Source organism: Vicugna pacos, chromosome 13 (assembly GCF_048564905.1).
Source record: "Vicugna pacos chromosome 13, VicPac4, whole genome shotgun sequence".
NCBI lineage: Eukaryota > Metazoa > Chordata > Mammalia > Artiodactyla > Camelidae > Vicugna > Vicugna pacos.
This window is the reverse complement of record NC_132999.1, coordinates 59,205,085-59,222,897: the sequence shown is the minus strand read 5'-3', so window position 1 is coordinate 59,222,897 and position 17,813 is coordinate 59,205,085. Positions and strand designations below refer to the sequence as shown.

Here is a 17,813-nt window from a genome sequence, read left to right as displayed (position 1 = left end):
CGGACCCCTACAAACTACAATACCCAGGTTCCTTTGCTAAATGGCTCCTGTCTTAGGTTTGGCCAATGGGAGACACTGGCGAGAGATTGGAGGTTGGAAGGGAGAAGCCAGGATATTTCCCTCCTCTCTGCTTCACGCAGTGTCTTTAACAGTGGCTCTGTCTCCTCCTCGGTTCCAGATACCCACACATGCCCCGGTCCTGGCTTTGGTAACATCACCTCCAGCCTCAGAGGTGGTGGCGGCTTTTTGAAGTTGCTAATCTCAGAGTTGTCTCCCTTTCCCCTAATTGTTCTTTTAATTTCTCTAACATCTTTACAACCCTTTCTTCTGTATGAAATACCTTGTATAGAGTCAGTAGACAGAGGGTTTGCTTTTCTGTTGGCTTGGCTGTCACCCACGTCTTGGAGTCCAGTTGGTGGAGTTGGGATGGAAGGTGAGACCCCAGGAAGATCTCCATGTCTGGGTGGTGGCCATGCCATTCACTGGGATCGGGAGCTGTTGGAGGGAACGAGTCAGTGCGACCCACTGGGTCTGAGGTGTGTAGGGGACATCCATGGAGAACTGTTTGCTCCTGTTTCCATTGGGTGACACCCCATCCTGGCCTGTGGCTCTCTCTTATGGATCAGAGAGCCCTCGAAACTGCTCCCAGACAAGACTTGTAAGGGCCAGAAGAAATTTTCATGCTAGTTTTAGAGGCTGACCCTCTCTGCAGAGTCAAAGTTATGCACTGTGCCAGCCTCACCCTCAGCACAGCCCGTGTCTCAGAAACGTGTGGGAACCAGGTGATTTCCCAGTCTCCTGATCAGGAGGTGGGATTTTCCATCCTCCAAGGGTCACTTCCCAGTTTCTCACTCAGCGCCTAGAAGCATCACCCTTGCTGTCTCCATCACAGGTTGGTGGCCCAGAGCAGGTGTCTCTGGACCTCTTGGGGCAGCCTGTAGTGAGGGAACAGGATAGCCATCTGCCACCCTACCCACGGCACCCCTCTGAAATGCCCTGTGTGCTGGGGGCAAGGACCCCCCAGGGCTGGGGGAACATGTTCTGGACACGCAGGGCTGGCCCTGATACTAGGGTTGGCACTCAAATTGAAGGGGATGCAGATGGCAGCTAGAGTGTGTGCTCAGTCATGAAGTAAACTCCAGGGAATCAAGCCCTCGTGGCCCTTGATCTGGGTCACCCCCACTCTGGGCCCCCACAACTTTCTAGGTGGCTTTCTGTCCTAACCTCTGTTTATTTGCCAGCCACCTGGGCAGGAAACTCAAGAAGGAAGTCAGGGCAGGGTCTGGCTCACTTTGAGAAGGGCATGAAGAATGTCTAGGAATAAATGAACAAATAAATAATAGTAATGACAGCTAATATGTAGACAGAGCTTATTAAGTTATATACTTACTTTGTAAGTATACATACACATATAAGACATACTGTATTATGTGTATAGTACATCTTTCAATCTTCAGAATATCTTTGTGTGGTTAATGCAGAGATTCAGACCCAGGTAGTCTGGCTGTAAAGTTTAATGAGTGAATAATCTAGACCGTCCGTGACCCGGTGTCAGCTCTGCGGGAGATTTTCCCAAATTCATGCCCTCTCCTCGCGAAGTGGGGAGCCTGCGGGAGGTCGGAGAGGTAGGTGGACGCAGGGCGGGCGATGGGGCAGCCACAAACGGGTGGGAGCCCGTCCCAATGCAGGTCTCTTGCCCCCTCCATTGGGAAGGGTGACTTGAAGGGGAGGGGACATCAGAAGGAGCTTGAAGCGTCGCGGAGGGCTGGGAGGGGTTGGCGCTGGAGGTGCGGCCCCAGCGCTGGATGCGCAGGGCGGGGGCCTGGCTCGGCCACGCGGGGGCGGCGGGCGGGGCGGGGCGGCGGGCGGGGCGGGAGGGGTGTGTCCCCGCCCCGCCCCGCCCCCTGGCCTTTCTCCCGCCGCGGGTTGGCTTTCGCTTTCAGTCGGCGGCGCCCGAGGTAGCGGAGCCGGAGCGGAGGCGCGAGGGCGAGGGCCGGCCGGACCCGCCCGCACCCATGGCGCTCGCCGCCCTCTGGGCCGCACTGGCCGTCGGACTGCAGCTCTGGGCCAGCGGGCGCGCCGTGCCCGCCCAGGTGGGTGACTCGCGCAACCCCGCGGGCCGTGCCCGCCCACCCAGTCACCCTGGCTGGAGCGCGCCCCCCGTCCGGGGTGTCCGGGCCGCGCGCTCCCGGGGAGCCGTGACAGGCGCGCGGGGCTCGAGGCCACCGAGGCGCCGCGCCCCCGACACCAATCAGGCGCGCGCGCCGCTGGAGACCCTCTGGGGACCCTGGATTTGGCGCACGTGCGCCGGGGGCCGGGAACTCTGGCGACCGCGGCCGGGGGGCGCACCCCGGTCCCTCTGCCAGCGCAGGCCAGGGCGTCGGTGGCCGGCCGGCGGGCCCTGGGCAGATCCCAGCCAAACCCCGGACCCCAATTCCCTTATCCCTGCGACTGACTGCCGCCACCAAGCCTGCCCTCTCGGAGGTGGCTTGAGGGTGACAATACGGGGTGATCTGTATGGGGGCTCTTTCCCCACTGCTGATGCTGGGCACTTTCTTTAGAAGACTTCCTCCTCTTCTGGGCTATGGTTTTCCTCTTTCTTAGAAATACTGGGGCCGAATAGCTGAAAGAACGGCCAGGTGTGCAGTAAGCACCTAATAAGGGCACAGTCAGACTGTAGGCTGTCTTCCGTGCGGTTTGCCCAGACTCCTTCCCCAGGACCCACCTGATGTGTCCGGTGACCACTTCAGAGCCTGCTGTCTATGGACTCTGGAGTCATGGGGAGGAGACAGTGTCCTCAGGCTCCCCTGGGCTGACCTCCCTGAGAGTCTGTGCTTCAGCTCTGGGGACAGGGGAGGAGAGGGAGGCCTTCTGGGGTGGTTATCAGAGCTCACATGATCTCTGAGGGGCTCCAGGAAGGTGGAGAGAGCAGAGACCCCAGAGCTGTTGTTCAGTACTCACTGCACCCACCACAATAGCAAGAGAGAGTCTACAAAGATTGCTCTTCCTCTGCCTCTTGTGGCTGTCTCTGTGGTCTCATAAGACAGAGTCACCCTATTTTACAGAGAAGGAAAACTGAGGCTCAGTGAACTCTTTGTGTTTCATGGAAGGGCATGAGAGATGCTCTTCCTTCCAAGGGGAAATCTCTTCCTTTCCCTCCTTGGCTGAGGAGGAAGTGTGCCTTCATCCTTTCCTCATGATCTTACCCTGACAGATGGATGCTTGTGAACTGACCCGTCGGGACATCTTGACCGGAGAGGAAGGTGGGAGGTGGCATTGACTCATGTGAGGTGACTCACTGGCCAAGGCTAAAGACACCTTTAGAGTCCAGTTCTTGAGGGCAGAGAATGGAGGCTGTCAGAGCAGAATTGACTCACCCACAGGGGGTACCAGGGTGGGTCCTTGGGGAGCTGCCCCAGAGGTTGTCCTGGAAACACAGGAGGTCAGGAGAGTCCCAGCTCTGAGACCCGAATGTGGATGCCGACGACTGTGGTCCCCAGCCTGACTGCAGGGTCATGCGAAGACTAAGGGCACCATTGTGCCTCGGTGAACCTGGGGGCATGTGAGCCCCTGGGGCAGGGGAGGTATGGGGCTTCTCTTCGGGACTAGACCAGCTCCTAGTCCGGGCACTGTTTGAGGGCATTCCCCGAGTCTCTCACCTTCCTTACCAGCTCCCGCGTCGGCAGAGGTTACATCCTCCCTGGGGTTGTCTCCACAGCCTCTTAGCTGGTCTCCTGGCCCCTGCCCCCTCTCCCACGGATCTTCCTTGGTGGCATTGCTGGAGTGGCCCTTCTCAAATCAGAGTGCCTCTCTCTCTGCCTAGGAAGCAAAAGGCTCCCAGTGGCCAAGACAGAATCTCCCCTAGGTGTCCCAGGCCAGAGTGAGTGAGGTATGCGGGTACTTGCTGCCGCCTCTCTGCCTGCAAGTCCCATACCCTGTGAAACACAGCCATTGTGTATCTGCTTACCCTATGCTGATCCCCCTGCATGGTGCACCCCTTGCCCCATCCTTCAGGGCCTTTTGCACATCTCACCCCGCCATCTCCTCAGGAAAGCCTTTCCCTGCTTGCCCAGTTGCATTTGAGCACCTGCTCTTAGAATTCAGCCCTTCATCCCTCTCGAAGACGGACTCCATTCTGCTTTTTAATCTAGTTGTGTTTTATCCACCTCAATAGATGGAAGGTTCCTTGAGGGCAGGGACTGTGGGATCTTCTTCCTTATCATTAGCACCACAATAGCTCCTGTTTTCTGAATACCTGCCAAGTGCCAGGCACTGTGCTAGGACTTTACTGTAGAATCTTGCTGAAACCTCCCTTAGAGCAACTCCTAAAAGGTGGTTGTTCCCATTCAGAGATGTGGAAGCTGAGGCCCAGAGAGGTTATGACATTTCCCATGACTGTAGGAGGTGGGGAGATTTGAATGCAGGTCTGCTTGATTCCAAAGCTCTTTTCACTGTACCTTCCCTAAGCCTGTATCCCCCTCTGGCCGCCTGCCAGGTCCCTGGTCCCTCACCCACAGTGGATGCTCAGTTATGTTGAATGTAATAGAGTTGCAGAAGGAGCCCCAAGCAGACCTGAGCTGGCTGTGGGTGTGGGAGACTCACTTTGCCATCAGGACTTTTGCCTCCTTTAACAGCTGTACTTGCTGGCTAGTATATGGAGTACATTATTCATTCACCTAGTCGTCCATTCATTCGACAAATGTATGCCAGTAAAGCTGACAGGATAGGGGAGCATTTGGTCTCGTGTGCTGAGGGTGGCAGGCCCCGGCAATCTGGCTTTCTGTTCTTGCTGGAGAGGGGCTGAGGGAATGCTTACCCTCTGGGTCTGGCCTACCTACTCCTGGAAGTCCTGAGGCTGAGGGGCCGCTGTCTGCCTCCTCATTACCCAGGGGCCTGGGGCCAGCTCAAGGGAGGGGAGACGTTGGGGGCTCCCAGCTTAACCTGCGGACATTGTCCTTTAGCGGGGATGGGTGATCCAGGGTACCTGCAGTCCTGGGCTATCCCTTGGCCCCCTGGCTGAGTGCTCAGTGGGGAGCCTGCTTGCTGACTGAGGATGTGGCCGTCGCTGTTGTCCTGGGCCCTGGCCCAGTGGCTCCTGGTGTACTGTCCTTTCCCAGGCGGGGAGACATTTTATGGTCCTGATGATCCAATGCTTCCTGGAGGAATAGCCAAGAAGGTTGGGGGTGGGGAGAGTTTTGATGCCAGCCGTGTGTGTGTATGTGTGTGTGTATGTGTGTGTGTGTTTGTGTGTGCGTTACATTCAACTGTACGTGTCAGCTTAGTTCCCAGTTTTATGCCATGCTGGCTGCTTTTCTGTTCCTCAAACATGCCACACGCACAACTGCCTCAGGGCCTTTGCATTTGCCCTCCCCTTCACTTTGAATGCTCCTCCTGCCGCTGTCCTCTGGTCTCATTCCCTCACCTCCTTCTGCTCAAATGAATTCTTCTCAGGGCAGCCTTTTCTGACCCTCCTGCCTATAAAGCTCCCCTCCAGGTGCTCTCCCTCCTCTGGCCTGCTTTGTTTTCCCGTATTTCTCCTGTAACTCTCATGACCTGTTTTATTTCGTTCACTTGTATTGTGTCTTCTTACTGGGATGTAAGCCTGGTGAGGGCAGGGACTTGTTCACCGCCATAGACTCATAGTCTAGAATAGGTTTTCTTGTTCTTAGTACTCTTGACATTGGGCCCACATGGTTGTTGTGGGGGTTGTCCTGGGAGTCGGAGGATGTTCAGCAGGATCCCTGGCGTCTACCCACCAGATGCCAGTAGCACTTCCCTTCAGCGGTGACAATTAAAAATATCTGCAAATATTGCTAAATATCCCGTGGAGCCGGGGGAGGAGGGTAGGAAATTGCTCTAGTCGAGAACCATTGGCTTAGAACAGTGCGTGGCATGTGGTAGGTGCTAAAAAATATTGAATCAATTGTCCAAAAATATTTGTCTGACCTTTATAATGACTCAGTCTTGTGGATAAGAGGGAACAGTTTGAAAAGCCAGTGTGGCAGGGCTTTTTCCAGGATATTTCTCTGGGCTCTTCCTCTGCTGTATTAGGTCTGCTGAGGCTAACGGTGCTCTCCCCAAAGTGCTCACCCACCCACGTCCCCGTCCCGGCTCGTGACAGGGCCACCCACTGACAGTGACTCAGGACCCCAGCAAGCATGTGATTTGCCCGGAAGCTGGTAGAGAGGGAAGTTGGGGGTTAGGGTGGAAGGAGGGGTGCTACCAGAGGACAAGAATGAAATCGCAATGGCGTGGCTCCTAGTTCCGGACATCTCGCCAGGCCCGCAGGAAGCGGTGTTGATGACTTAGAGGAAGGGCCCAGACCTCAGAGCCAGACAGACGTTGGTTCAAGTTCTTACTTTGCTGTTGATAGGCCATGTGACCTTGGCAGGTCTTTCTGTCTCGGGGAGCCTGTGAAATGGGAACAATCCCCACCGCACTGGCTGGTTGCCAGGATTAACAGTGCTCTGTAGGCTGAGCCGCCTGTTGGCGGCTATTTGAGTATCCGGGGCTTTGCGGGGCCCGGGAATCACCATGGAGCCTGATTCCCTGTCTCTGAGCCTCGGGACCTGGAGATGGGGATGGCAGCCCTCCAATTGCCTAGAGCACCTGTCCAGCATCCCTGGGAGCAGCTTCCCTCCTGCCGGCCTTCTTCTGGCTATGCTTCCTGCTCCAAGGTCCCCTCCCTGGGGCCTCACACTACCTGCCCAGCTGCCCGGCCTTAGGAGCCTGGCATGTGGCCGAGGTTGCAGGGTCAGGAAGTCCTCCCCTCCCCCTACCCACTCCATTCAGTAAGTGACAGGTGCTGTGTATCGTCTGCAGGCGAGCATGGGTTACATGTGGTATAGAGGAGTCTTGTGATCCCCTCCATGAAGGGGTGCAGAAGGCCTTTCTTTCCCACCTGCAAGATGACTTTCCCACCTGCAAGATGAGTGTGGGCTGATTCCAGGCTGGCTCTAAAATTTCTTCCATCTCTGACTTCTGTGATCTCAGAGGTTCTGTTTGCTTGTAACCCTAAGAAGAGGAGGCCCTGTAAAGGCTCCTCTGAGGTCAGAATGCCCATGCCCCAGCCTCCAAATAACCTGTAAGACAGCAGGGCCCTGAGAGGAAAGCACACTGGCCTGGATGTCAGGAGACCAGAGTTCCTATCTGTGCACTGTGGTCACTGGCTTCCTGTGTGACCGTGCTTAGGTTACTTAACCTCTCTGGGCCTAAGTACCCCTATCTGTAAAACCTAACAGCCCTGGTCCTAACACTCTCTTGGAACATTGGGGAAGTATCAGCTTTGCGTGTACTTGACAAAGGCCACAGACTTGGGGGCGACAGGGGTCTAGAAGTTTTCCTGGGAAGGAGAGTCTACCACTCCTCAATATCTTTACTTCCCAGTTCCTCTTCTTGCTAACCTCAATCCCACTTGCTTTGGCTGGAATGATTTCCTTGACTCAGGCCCCAGTAGCATCAAGAATTCCTGGCTGCCTGTCAGCTTGCATCCAAGACAAGATGCAGAACCCTCAGACAGAACAGGATTCACCCACCTCCTTGCTCCCTATGACCTAGTTAGTGCCTCTTAAAACTCAGAAGCCGGATTCTTTGGGGGCACCAAACCACAGGAAAGTCTGTGCTGTGGGCATCACTGCAGGGCCTGCTGCCTGGGATCCCACAGGTTCGGGGAAGCCTTGAGTTGGGTGGGGAGGCTCCGTGAAGAAGTCTTTGTCATCCATGATGGGCAGACAACACCCCTCCACCTGGTTCTGAGGCCCAGGGATTTGGGCCTTTGCGTGTCTCTGCTGAGATGTTGACTGTGGGGCTGGGACTCCGGCGCCCGCCCCTCTGAGGCCCACGGTCATTTTCCACCAGGTTGCGTTGTGAGGTCACAGGTGGTTGGTGACATCACTGTGGTTTGGGGCACTTGGGTGCGCACCCAAGAAGAGGAAGTGTCTGTTCACTGATGGGGGTTTGAAAGAGTAGATTTCCGTCTCCTTGAATGTGAGCGGGCTGGGGGGAGTTGGGGGTGGGGGCAGCTGTCCAGGAGGCCCCAGACTCCAGCTCTGGTCTGTCTCTGCCTGGTGTCCTGTTGACCGTGACACACCACCTACCTCTCTGAGCCTCCATTGTCCCCTTTTGCAGAGGAGGAGGGGAGGACAGGCTGCATCTCAGCTGTCATCCGTGGAGGTTGAGGGTCACAAGCCCGTGGATTCTTGCTCCAAGCTCATCAAGACCTGTCAGCCAGCTCTGACTTCCCAGGCCCCAGGGGGGCCAGCTGCCCTCCCACCCTGGGTAGCAGACATGAAGTGGGCATGTGGGGGGGGGTGGGCAGTGTGGAGTGACTTTGAGGGGCATGGAGAGCCAGCAGACCTGTGCTTTGTCCCCAGCTTTGGAGCCTGGGCCCTGGGTTGATCCGGGGCTCAGACTAGAGACAAGGCAGAAATCCCCAGGGGCTTTTGTTTGTTTGTCTTGGCCATCCAGACAAGGGCCCACCTGTCTGTGTGGGTCTGAGCCCGGCCCTTCGGTGGCTGTGCTGCTGTGGCCACAGATTCAGGGAACTGAGTGGGCCTGAAGGGCAGAGTGGCGCGGGAAGGGATTTGGGGCAGGGAGGCTGTGTCTGGGCATCTTCCGGGCCATCCCTGGAAAGCCTTCTCGATTGCCATTCGGGAGAGATGCCAGAGGCTGTGAAAGTGACCGAAGCGTGGGGCTGGGAGTCGGGGTCCCTTGCCCAGTCCTGGCTCGGCCTCTGGCCCAGAAGACTTGGCCAGTTCTCTTACCTCTGACCCTCTGCTGCCCCAGCCGGAAGTGGAGGTCAGCAGAGACCTGGCCCACCCCCACTTTAGAGTCTCTTCCCCTCAAATGTAAGACTGGGGGAGGAGGTGGAGAAGGTTGGTGACTTCAGGCGTGGGGGTGGTCTGCAGCTCTGGCCTCTGCTGGCCTCTGGCTCAGAAGGCCCAGGTCTGGACTTGACCGTGACTCTTGGGGAAGGGCTCCCAGAACTTGGCCTTAGTTAGCGGGACTCCTGCCAGCATCCTGGGCACCCCTCCTTGTCCTCCCTCCCGTGGACCCACAGCCCCACTTCTGAAGCCGTGTGCAGGGGCTCCAGGTTCAGCTTGTCCCTGGCTAGCCTGTCACCTGCTGCTTTGGAATCACAAGTCCCGAATCTGGCTCCTTCTTGTCCTGTCCTCCCAGCTCTCTCGAGCCCCCACCCCTACCTCACAGCCTGACCCCTCGCCCTCCCAACCCTCCCCTGACACCCCATGGCTTCACTCTCTTCCTGGCATGGCCCCTTAGCTCCCCCCTCATCTCTTCTTGTCACCTTCCTGACTCTGTCCCCCACATTCCTCTTCCTACAGTGACCACACAGGGGTCTTTCTAAAAGCTGAGCCCTGACAGTGGGCAGGATTGGGCAGAGTGGATGCCAGGAGGAGGAAGAGCAGGAGACAGTGGCTGGACCGTCTGAGCTGGAGCAAAAGGCTGGTTAGGGGCAGTGATGGCACTTGAGGCTACAACTGTTTAGGACCAATTTCTAGAAGTAGTAAAAAATTTTAAAATTGAATAAAAAATTTGTAGCAACTGTAATTTTGGGAGCGTTTGCTAAACACTTTACACACGTTACCTCGTTTAATCCTTACAGTCCCACGAGGTATACGCTGCTATCAGTTCCATTTTACTGATGAGAAGATTGAGATTTTCTCAGCCTCATTTATTTTAAAAAAACAAAGCAAGGACCTACTGTATAGCACAGTAAACCATATTCAGTATCTTGTAATAACCTGTAATGGAAAAGAATCCAAAAAAGAATATTTATGTGTATATGTGTAACTGAATCACTTTGCTGTACACCTGAAAGTAACCCAACATTGTAAATCAATTATACTTCGATAAAAATAAATTAATTTAGAAAGAAAGAAAGAAACAAACAGACAAAGAAAAAGAAAGAAAAAGGTCCAAGAAAGGCTGCGAAGGACTGGAATGGAAGAAAGACCTACAGGTGAGCCTGGTGCCTCTGCAATGCTCTCTAATAAAATAGTTCACAGATTCGGAAGATGGAGACAAACAAACACCCCTCCCCAAACCAAAAAACAAACCAAAACTCCTTTGATTCTGCCCACCAATAAGAGAAGAGTCTGAATTCAAAGCCTGGCATCTTTATTCCAGTTTCTGTGCTTTTGGCTACCATATTCATTTCCTATCAGGAACTGAGGCAATGGGGAGCCACTGATAGTTTTTGAGCGAGGGAGTGACCAGAGCAGAGAGTGTATTAGGAAGATAATTCCAGCCTCCGTGGGAAGGACAACTGAGGTGAAGAGACAGTTGCAACAGTTTAGGCAAGAGCTCTGGGCTGAGGGAGTAGCAGCAGAATAGGAAGGAAGGATCAAAGGCTTCAGGGAGAAGGAGTGGGCTTTGGATGTGACCAAAGACCCAGGATGGGGACAGAGGCACTCGGGAGAAAGAGGAGCTGTCCCTCTCCACCCCATCTTGCAACATGAGGTCCCTCTGGCCTCAGCCCTGCTCCTGCTACTTGCTTGTGGTCACTGTCAGCCCTGTGTGTTCCTGGAGCTCTTGTGGTCAGCCAAAGGGTGAGCCTGGCCTCAGTCACCCTGGCTGCTGCGGGGGGCAGGTGTGAGGCTGGGCAGGGCTGGCCTGCACATCTCAGGCGTGAAATGCGATGAGCTCGCACGGGCAGAGGGACAGGATTCCTGGGGGCCCCGCCAGACTCTGCTGCCAGGACCTTGGGACCTTCTTTGTGAGCTTTCACTGGTAAGATGGGGATAAAAGTGTCCCTCTCTGTCACTTTCCTTTGGGGGCTGGGGGAGTGCAGCGAACCGAGAGCTAGGACAGATGTCCAGGGGATGCTTCATGGGTACCAGACAGGGGTCTATTGCATTACATGCACCGAGTCCTCACAGCCACCTGGGAATGGGGTACCGTGATCATCCCCATTTTATAGGAAAAGCAGTTGATGCAGAGGGGTTAAGCTTGGGGCTCAGGCTCTCAGCTCACTAGAGTCAGAGCCAAGATTCCACGCCAGGCAGCCGGCTCCGAGCTCTGTGCGCGAACCATCACCCGGGCGTCAGGGTGGTCGCAGTGGCTGTGAGGGGCTCTTACCTGAAAGCCGCCAGTCTGGGGACGCCACCGTCTTTATAAGCCCATTTCCTGCCCAGTTCTCAGGCTGGCCCCAGCTCACTTCAGCTAAATGGAAATGAGAACTTTTGCTTCTGTGAAACAATTCAGCATCTATTAGGCACCCGCCGTGGGCTGTGCACTGGGCCGGGTAGAGAGTCATGAGTAATAAAAACCCAACGGGTAACACTTGGCTCTCACTGCTGCCAGGCACGGTGCTGAGCACGCCACACGCCTTGGCCCAGTGAATCATAACGGCCCCCGGAGGTGGGCACTGCTTTTGTCCCTGTTCTATAGATGGCAAAACTGAGGCTGGGCAATGGCAGAGCTGGGATTGAAACCCAGTGTCTGGCTCAGAGCTCACACTAGAAGGGGGAGACAGGGAGATACAGGGGAGCAAATAATTAACCCAAAAGTGGTCTGAGCAGTAGAGGGATCTACTCAGGTTGTCACTGGACCCTCTGGGGCGTTCAGAGAAGGTTTTCTTGATATGCTACTGGAGGGAACTTTTGAAAGAAGCCTGAGTTAGCTCTGCAAGGATATTTGGGTGGAGGGAACAGCGGAGGAGGTGTGGAGGAGGGTGAGGGAGCCAGAGGGTGCAGACCACACAGGGTGAAATGAAGACGGGGTGTAGATGCTGTCAAGGCCTGGGTCATTGAGCTCGGGCCTGAGGGCCAGATTATGGTGTAGGAAGGCGGCTTCGGGTCTGTCTGGAAACCCTGGGGACCAAGAGTTAGGAGGCTGTAGGTGGTGAGAGATGCCAAGGGTGAGAGGTGGGGCATGAGAGATTTGAGGAGGTGACGTGGACAGGCCTTGGGGGGGTATTGGGGGGTTGGAAAGGGTTGGGGTGTTTTCTGCAACAAGACTGAGGGTTCCTTGGGGGCAGGGACCACACCCTGGTATCTTTGTACCCCAGTGCTCAGCGCAAAGCCGGGCCTCCAGAACCGGATACCAGCTCAGGCTTCCTGTCTGCCCCCAGCTCACTTCTAAAGCAACATCACAGGCAGCGGGCCAGGAGTGGGATGTGTCACCCGGGGCCGCCGCCTATGATGTGGTTGGTCCTCCTGACGCAGTTGCTGCCCCTCTCCGTGACGACAGACGAGCCTCCACCACCTGGCCCCGGTGTCATCGCCATGTCGGCTGCACCCCGCAGTCCACAGGGCTCCCGAGAACCCCCAAAGATCCAGGCCCACATGGCTCTGCTGCCTCCCGCTGTGCACCAGAGCCCCAGGGGCCTGCCATGGAAATGATGTGGTTTCTCTATTGCTCGAATCCGGTTTCTGCCTGTTCAGGGGGTCCCTCTGTTCCTGTCCTCAGCTACGGCATCTGCCCCTGGGATCTTGGAGACCCTTTTGCCCAAGAGAGTCACTGAATCCACCCACATCTTGCTCGCTGTGTGTTCTCCAGGGGGTCACTCTCCCTCTCTGGGCCCTTTCTCTGTGAAATGAGGGCTTAAGAGACGATCACAGGGTCGAAGATTGTCTAGGCCATCGAGGCAAATGTAGCTGGGATGAGTTCCTGTCTGCCACTAGCTGGCTATGTGGCCTCGATATGGTATCAAATCTCCGGAAGCGTCTGTTTCTGCATCTCTTTTTAGAGATGGGGTGATGCTGACCCCATTGTGTTGGTGCAGAGATAAAATGAGAGCATGCCCGTTAGCGTGCCCAGCCCTGTCTGCACACAGCAGGTGTTTCTGCTGGGTCTGAGCAGTATCTCTTTCTGGCTCTGTGAAAAGGGTAGATTTGAGAGGCATGTGCTCCTCCCCAAGCTTGAAGTGTCCCCCTGTGGCCTCCTTCTGACCACGTCGTCTTCCTGCTCTCCTTGCCCAGCTGTGCTCCTCGGGGAGCCTGGGAGGACCACTGTGCAAGGGTACTGGCATCTAAGGGGTTTGTCTCCAAAAAATGGAAAAGCATTGGAGACCCCCAAAGTGCTGAGTCAATGCTGGCAGGAAGGGCGGAGAGCTCCGAAGTTTTAGTGCTTTCAGATGACACCGGCTTGGTGGCGGCCACTTCTTCCTCCTTCCACAGGCCAGTCCTTCTTTGCCTTCCCCTCTCACGGTCTATTTATAAATAGGGGAAGGGACCCAGGGCCCCCAGCTTGGAGTGTGTGCAGGGTCTCAGTTGGGGAGCAAGGAGACAGAAAGTCAGCTGGTGTGGGGTTGCCCAACTCCCCGAGAGAGCACGCTGACTCAGGCTGCAGAATCCGGGGGACCTGTCTGGTGCCCTGGCCTTGCTGCTCACTGGGGGATGGGGGGTGCACACAGTGAAGTACCCACCTTGAACTTGTCTCCCTCCCCCAGCCCCCACTGCTGGCTGTGGTCTTTGGTCCTCCAGGGTGAGGGTGGGGAGGGATGGGGAAGACAGAAGACTCTTGCTTGGCTCACCAGGTAAGCCTGGTCTGGCTCGAGCTTTGCCCCCGCAGGCCTCTGAGGCTTACCTTCTTTCCAGTACTTACAGCCACATCCCTGTCCGTTGTCCTGAACACCATGTCCTCTGGCCTCTTGGTGGACCCCCAGCTCCTGGATTTCAGCCCCTTGCATGGACTCTTTATTTTGGGGTCCCTTCTAGGTGTGCCTCTTGAGCAAAGACCCTTGAAGACAACCCCAAGGCCACTACCCCAGAAAGCCCACATCTGACCTGCAGACATCTCCCCTCCCCCTGCCCCAGCGAGGTCCCACTCCGCTGTCCCTCCAGCTGGCCTGCCATGGTCTCTTGACCTTAGGCTTCTTGAGGAAAGAGCCTGGGGCCAGCCCGAGGGTGACCCATAACTCCAAGGGTGACAGGTCAGCCTCCCCAGACTTGCCCTCTAGGTGGGAGGGGAGGCCCCTCCTTTGCAAGGCCTCCATGGCCATCTGCTGCCTCTCCCGAACTGCACAACCTGCTCCCAGGCTCCTGTCCTCACCGCACCTGTTCTCAGCTAAAACCAAGGCAGAAAGAGCCCGGTTCTAATATTGCATATGACAGAAGCCCACGCTAATGTCAGGGCCTTTGCAGACCCTTAGAGCTCCCTCCTCTGGGTCCCCAGGGATTCTGGGAGAAGATGAGGGACCCAAGTTTAAAACCCTCCACTGCCTTTGTACCTACGATAACCCAAGGAGGAGACTGGGCAAGGTGTTGCCACCATTTTACAGGGGACAGTGTTGAGACTCAGAGTAAGCGATGTCCCCAAGTCGCCTCAGACCAGCACGTGCACCCAGATCCTCTGAACTAAGTCTAGGGCTCCTCCGGTGATGCCGGATGTCCGGGGGCCTGGGAGGCTGGACATCTCTGGGCCGTCTCCTCCCAGAGGCCACCAGCTCAGGCTGTCCTCACCTGGGGAGAGGGTTTGAGGGGCAGAGCTGGGACAGGGAAGCTCCACTCCACACCCACCTTCAGCCTTGTCTCACACCCCGGCACCCACCTCTCAGGTCATTCAGTTTTTCCACCTCTCATGTGGGTTCTCCTGAGGTCTTGGGAGGGGGCTGAGCTTTTTGACATTCATCCTTAAGAAGCCAGAGCTGGAAGGGGCTTAGAGCCTCAACCAGGCCCACACCGCCATTCAGTTACCGCCCACAGTAGAGGGGGTGCCTGAGTAAGGGAGGGAGGACCTTTGGGTGGGCCTGAGGGGGGCTGAAGTCCAGTCTTCCTTGGGCAGGGAAGAAACACATGGCTGGAGGTGAGGGGACCTTTCTGAGGCTCAGTTTTCTCATCCGTGACTTGGGAATAAGAACAGTACCGACCTCAGGGTGCTGGGGTGGGGAATCAGAGAGACAGTAGTGTGTGAACAGCTCTGCGTGCTGCCTGGCTTGGAGCAGGCTGTTAGGAGAAGGGGCTGCCGTTTCAGTCTCCTAGCGCCCTGCTCCCCACCCCTCTGGCCTAGCTGCCCTGGCCTGATGGTGCACAGAACACATGGAGCGCATCCTCCCACCCCATCTTGCTTTTCCCTTTTTCTTAGCTTCTGCTGCCACCTCCCATTTTCCACCGTGTGTGGCTGTGTCTCCCCCACAAGAGCTCAGCCTCTCAGGCCAGGGACTTGCAGGCATTTGATGCTGAAGGCCCAGCATCTCAAACTGCTGGTGTGCAGTATGTTTGTTGAATGAATGAATGAATGTTTCCACCTCTGCCCCCATCTTTCTCCCTCATGGTATGGGAGGTGGCCTGAGATGATCTCTAAGGTTCCTGCCAGCCCTGAGCCGCTGCGCCTCAATCCTGCCCCCGCTTCTGGGCCTCATTCTCCTTGTCATTGGCTCCCACACATACCTCAGGCGCTTGGCATAGCTGCCAATCATCTGGGCCGACCCTCCCTGCTCACAGACTCCTACCTGTAAGCCTTTGCTGACCCTCTCCTGCCTGCTGCCAGCCTGCGGGTGGGTCCTCTCGGGAGCTCAGTGACACAGGCAGCTCTGGGAAGAGCCAGGTCTCAGGTGCTCGGTGTCCCTGTCTGCTGCGGGAGGTGGGCTCTTCTGAGATTCCTGGCTGGTCACCTGGGAAACCTGTTGAAGCTGAGGTCAGAGGAATTGGCCTGAGGCTAAGAGGGGTCCCCTGCACTGGTGAGTGTGTGTGTGTTTGTGTGTGTGTGTAAGAGAGAGAGACTGAGAGATCACGTGTGCCCACCTGAGCCAGTGCCCCGGTCCCTGCTCAGCGTGGGGGTGGATGGACGGGGGCTGGTGGCGTGGCAGTGACTTAGGGCGGAGGGTGGATCCTAGGAGCTGACCCCTTCAGCTGTCCTGAGGAGGGGACCAAAGGTTTCTTCAATGGGACCAGGGCAAGAGTCACATCCCAGCTGCACCTCCTCCCTTCCAGAGGACCTCAGACAAGTGCCTTGATCTCCCTAAGCTGTGAAGTGGGCACACGCCCACCTGCTTTTGGGGGTGGAGTAGGGTTCTGTAAAGTGGCTGCAGCCTGGCCTGGCAAATAGCAGGTGTTTAATGAATAGCTCATGTTTTTCTTTCCCTCCGAAGGGCCAAAGATGAGAACTGGGAGTGATGGAGGCAACATGGGGGGGGGGGCTGAGTTTGGGAGATGCTCAGGATCTATGTCGAGGGAAGGGGGGCTTGGGCCCCCAGAAGGAGGGAGGCAGGATGGGGCCGTAGGTGTGTGGCTCTCCTGGTGTAGCCTTGGCTGTGTCAGTTCACCTCCCCAAGCGGTGACATGCTGCTGACGAGTCTGTCTGATGGTGGCTCTAGCACGTACAGTTGCTCCTGGGGTGGAGCAGATGCTTGTACACGTTACTTGCTCCTAAGGCGCGTTCCTCCTGCCCCAAGAGGAGGGAGGCGGAGTTGAGGAGAGGACATGGAGCTGTGGACCCTGACATGAAGCAGCTCTGAAGGCCCCTTGTGCACAGCCCTGCATCAGCCTGCCCCCAGCCAGGCCTGGGCATGGCCCATAGCCTTTGGGAGACCCAGGGAAGTGGGTTTGCTTTTTTTCAATCTCCATTTCCTCATCTGTGAAATGGGCACAATCAGACGTGCCTCATAAATTTGGGTGTTAGATTGGTCCTTCCTTCCCTTCCTCCCTCCTCCCTTCCTTTCATCTGTTATCATCTCTCCCTCTCTTATCTATCTGTCTGTCTGTCTATTTCTCCATCCATCCATCCATCCATCACCATCATTCATCCATCATCTAATATCCACACCTATCTATCCATCCATCCATGCACCATCCATCCACCCATCCATCCACCCACCCATCCATCCATCTAACCATCCATGATCTGTCTTCTCCAATCCCCCCCTTTCCCCAACACACACACACACATACACACTGGGTCACAGATTTCCCACCTTTTAAATGGGTGGTTAATGCTCATCAGTGATTTCCAAGTTTGTACCCAGGGACGCTGTGTTTTGAAAGGTTGGTTCTGCTAAGCATGCTGAGCGAATCCAGTACTACACAGTGCATTTCCTCATTTTTAAATGTCAGTCAGAGCTCCCCTGTGGGTGGCTGGTGTGTGGATCTGAGCCTCCCCAAGGCCAGATAAAAGAAATGGAAGCTTCCATGGCCCCGCGTTTCCCAGCGGCTGCCCTCAGTGTTCTGGGGTCCTCCGGCGACCCGTGGCCTGTGTGGCTCCTTTGCTGAACTGAGGCCCGGCTCCCGGGGCTTTGCCTCTGCCTGGCCTCTGCTCTGGTGAGCAGGGCAGCGGAGGGAGTGACCTTTTGTCCTGCTCTGCAAGGGGCTTTCTGTTCCTCATTGTTTAGCCGTGACAGTGCTGTGGTTTGGGTTTTTTTTTTTTCCCAAAGGATAAACAGGCCTCAAGATTGCTTAAGGGAGGGCTGACCCTTCCTGCCCGCTGCCAGTAGCTCAGGGCTGGAGTCACAGAGCAGCAGGAGGTGTGGGGCAGGGGTTCGCGACAAGATTCAGCCAGGAAAAGACCCTGGAGGGGAGACCATGGGGAGGCTGCCGGGCAGTGACTTGGGGTCACAGGGGTCCAGCCAGCTGCCTTTGTCTTGGAACCCTTGGCCCGTGGGTGGAGAGAGAGCCCAGACTTGGCCAAGGCAAGGCCCTTTCCCGTCAGGTCCTTTGGGCCCTGACAGGAAATCCTCCCCGAGGCAGGGCGGGCTGCCCTGGGCTGCTCCACGGGGGCTGCCCCCCAGAGGGGAGCGAATTCCTCTCCTGCTGGGAGCTGCCCCGCCCGTGGTGGCCGAAGGGACTAGTGGGGAGGAGGGTCCCTGAGACCTGTGCCGGCCCCTGGGGGGCAGGGGCTCCAGGGAGGGAAGCGCGGAC

General features: G+C 56.4%; 1 protein-coding gene and 2 long non-coding RNA genes across 4 annotated transcripts in view; 2 read left to right on the top strand and 1 right to left on the bottom strand.

Moving 5' to 3' along the window:
• The first annotated feature begins 1,946 nt into the window (after positions 1–1,946).
• The window catches only part of TNFRSF1B (TNF receptor superfamily member 1B), a 36,152-nt gene continuing 20,285 nt past the window's right edge, over positions 1,947–17,813 (top strand). For both annotated transcript variants that reach the window (XM_072975367.1, XM_072975366.1), the window contains exon 1: positions 1,947–2,093. In XM_072975367.1, coding sequence (XP_072831468.1) covers positions 2,016–2,093 — 78 coding nt within the window. In that variant the 5' untranslated portion in view covers positions 1,947–2,015. The remainder of the gene's footprint in view (positions 2,094–17,813) is intronic.
• LOC140700985 (uncharacterized) lies at positions 5,964–7,812 on the bottom strand. Its single transcript, XR_012079755.1, has 3 exons — positions 7,536–7,812; positions 6,922–7,014; positions 5,964–6,411 (listed from the first exon to the last, which is right to left on the bottom strand). It is a non-coding gene; the product is annotated as an uncharacterized lncRNA (long non-coding RNA).
• Positions 7,904–9,567, top strand: LOC140700984 (uncharacterized). Its single transcript, XR_012079754.1, has 2 exons — positions 7,904–7,986; positions 9,342–9,567. It is a non-coding gene; the product is annotated as an uncharacterized lncRNA (long non-coding RNA).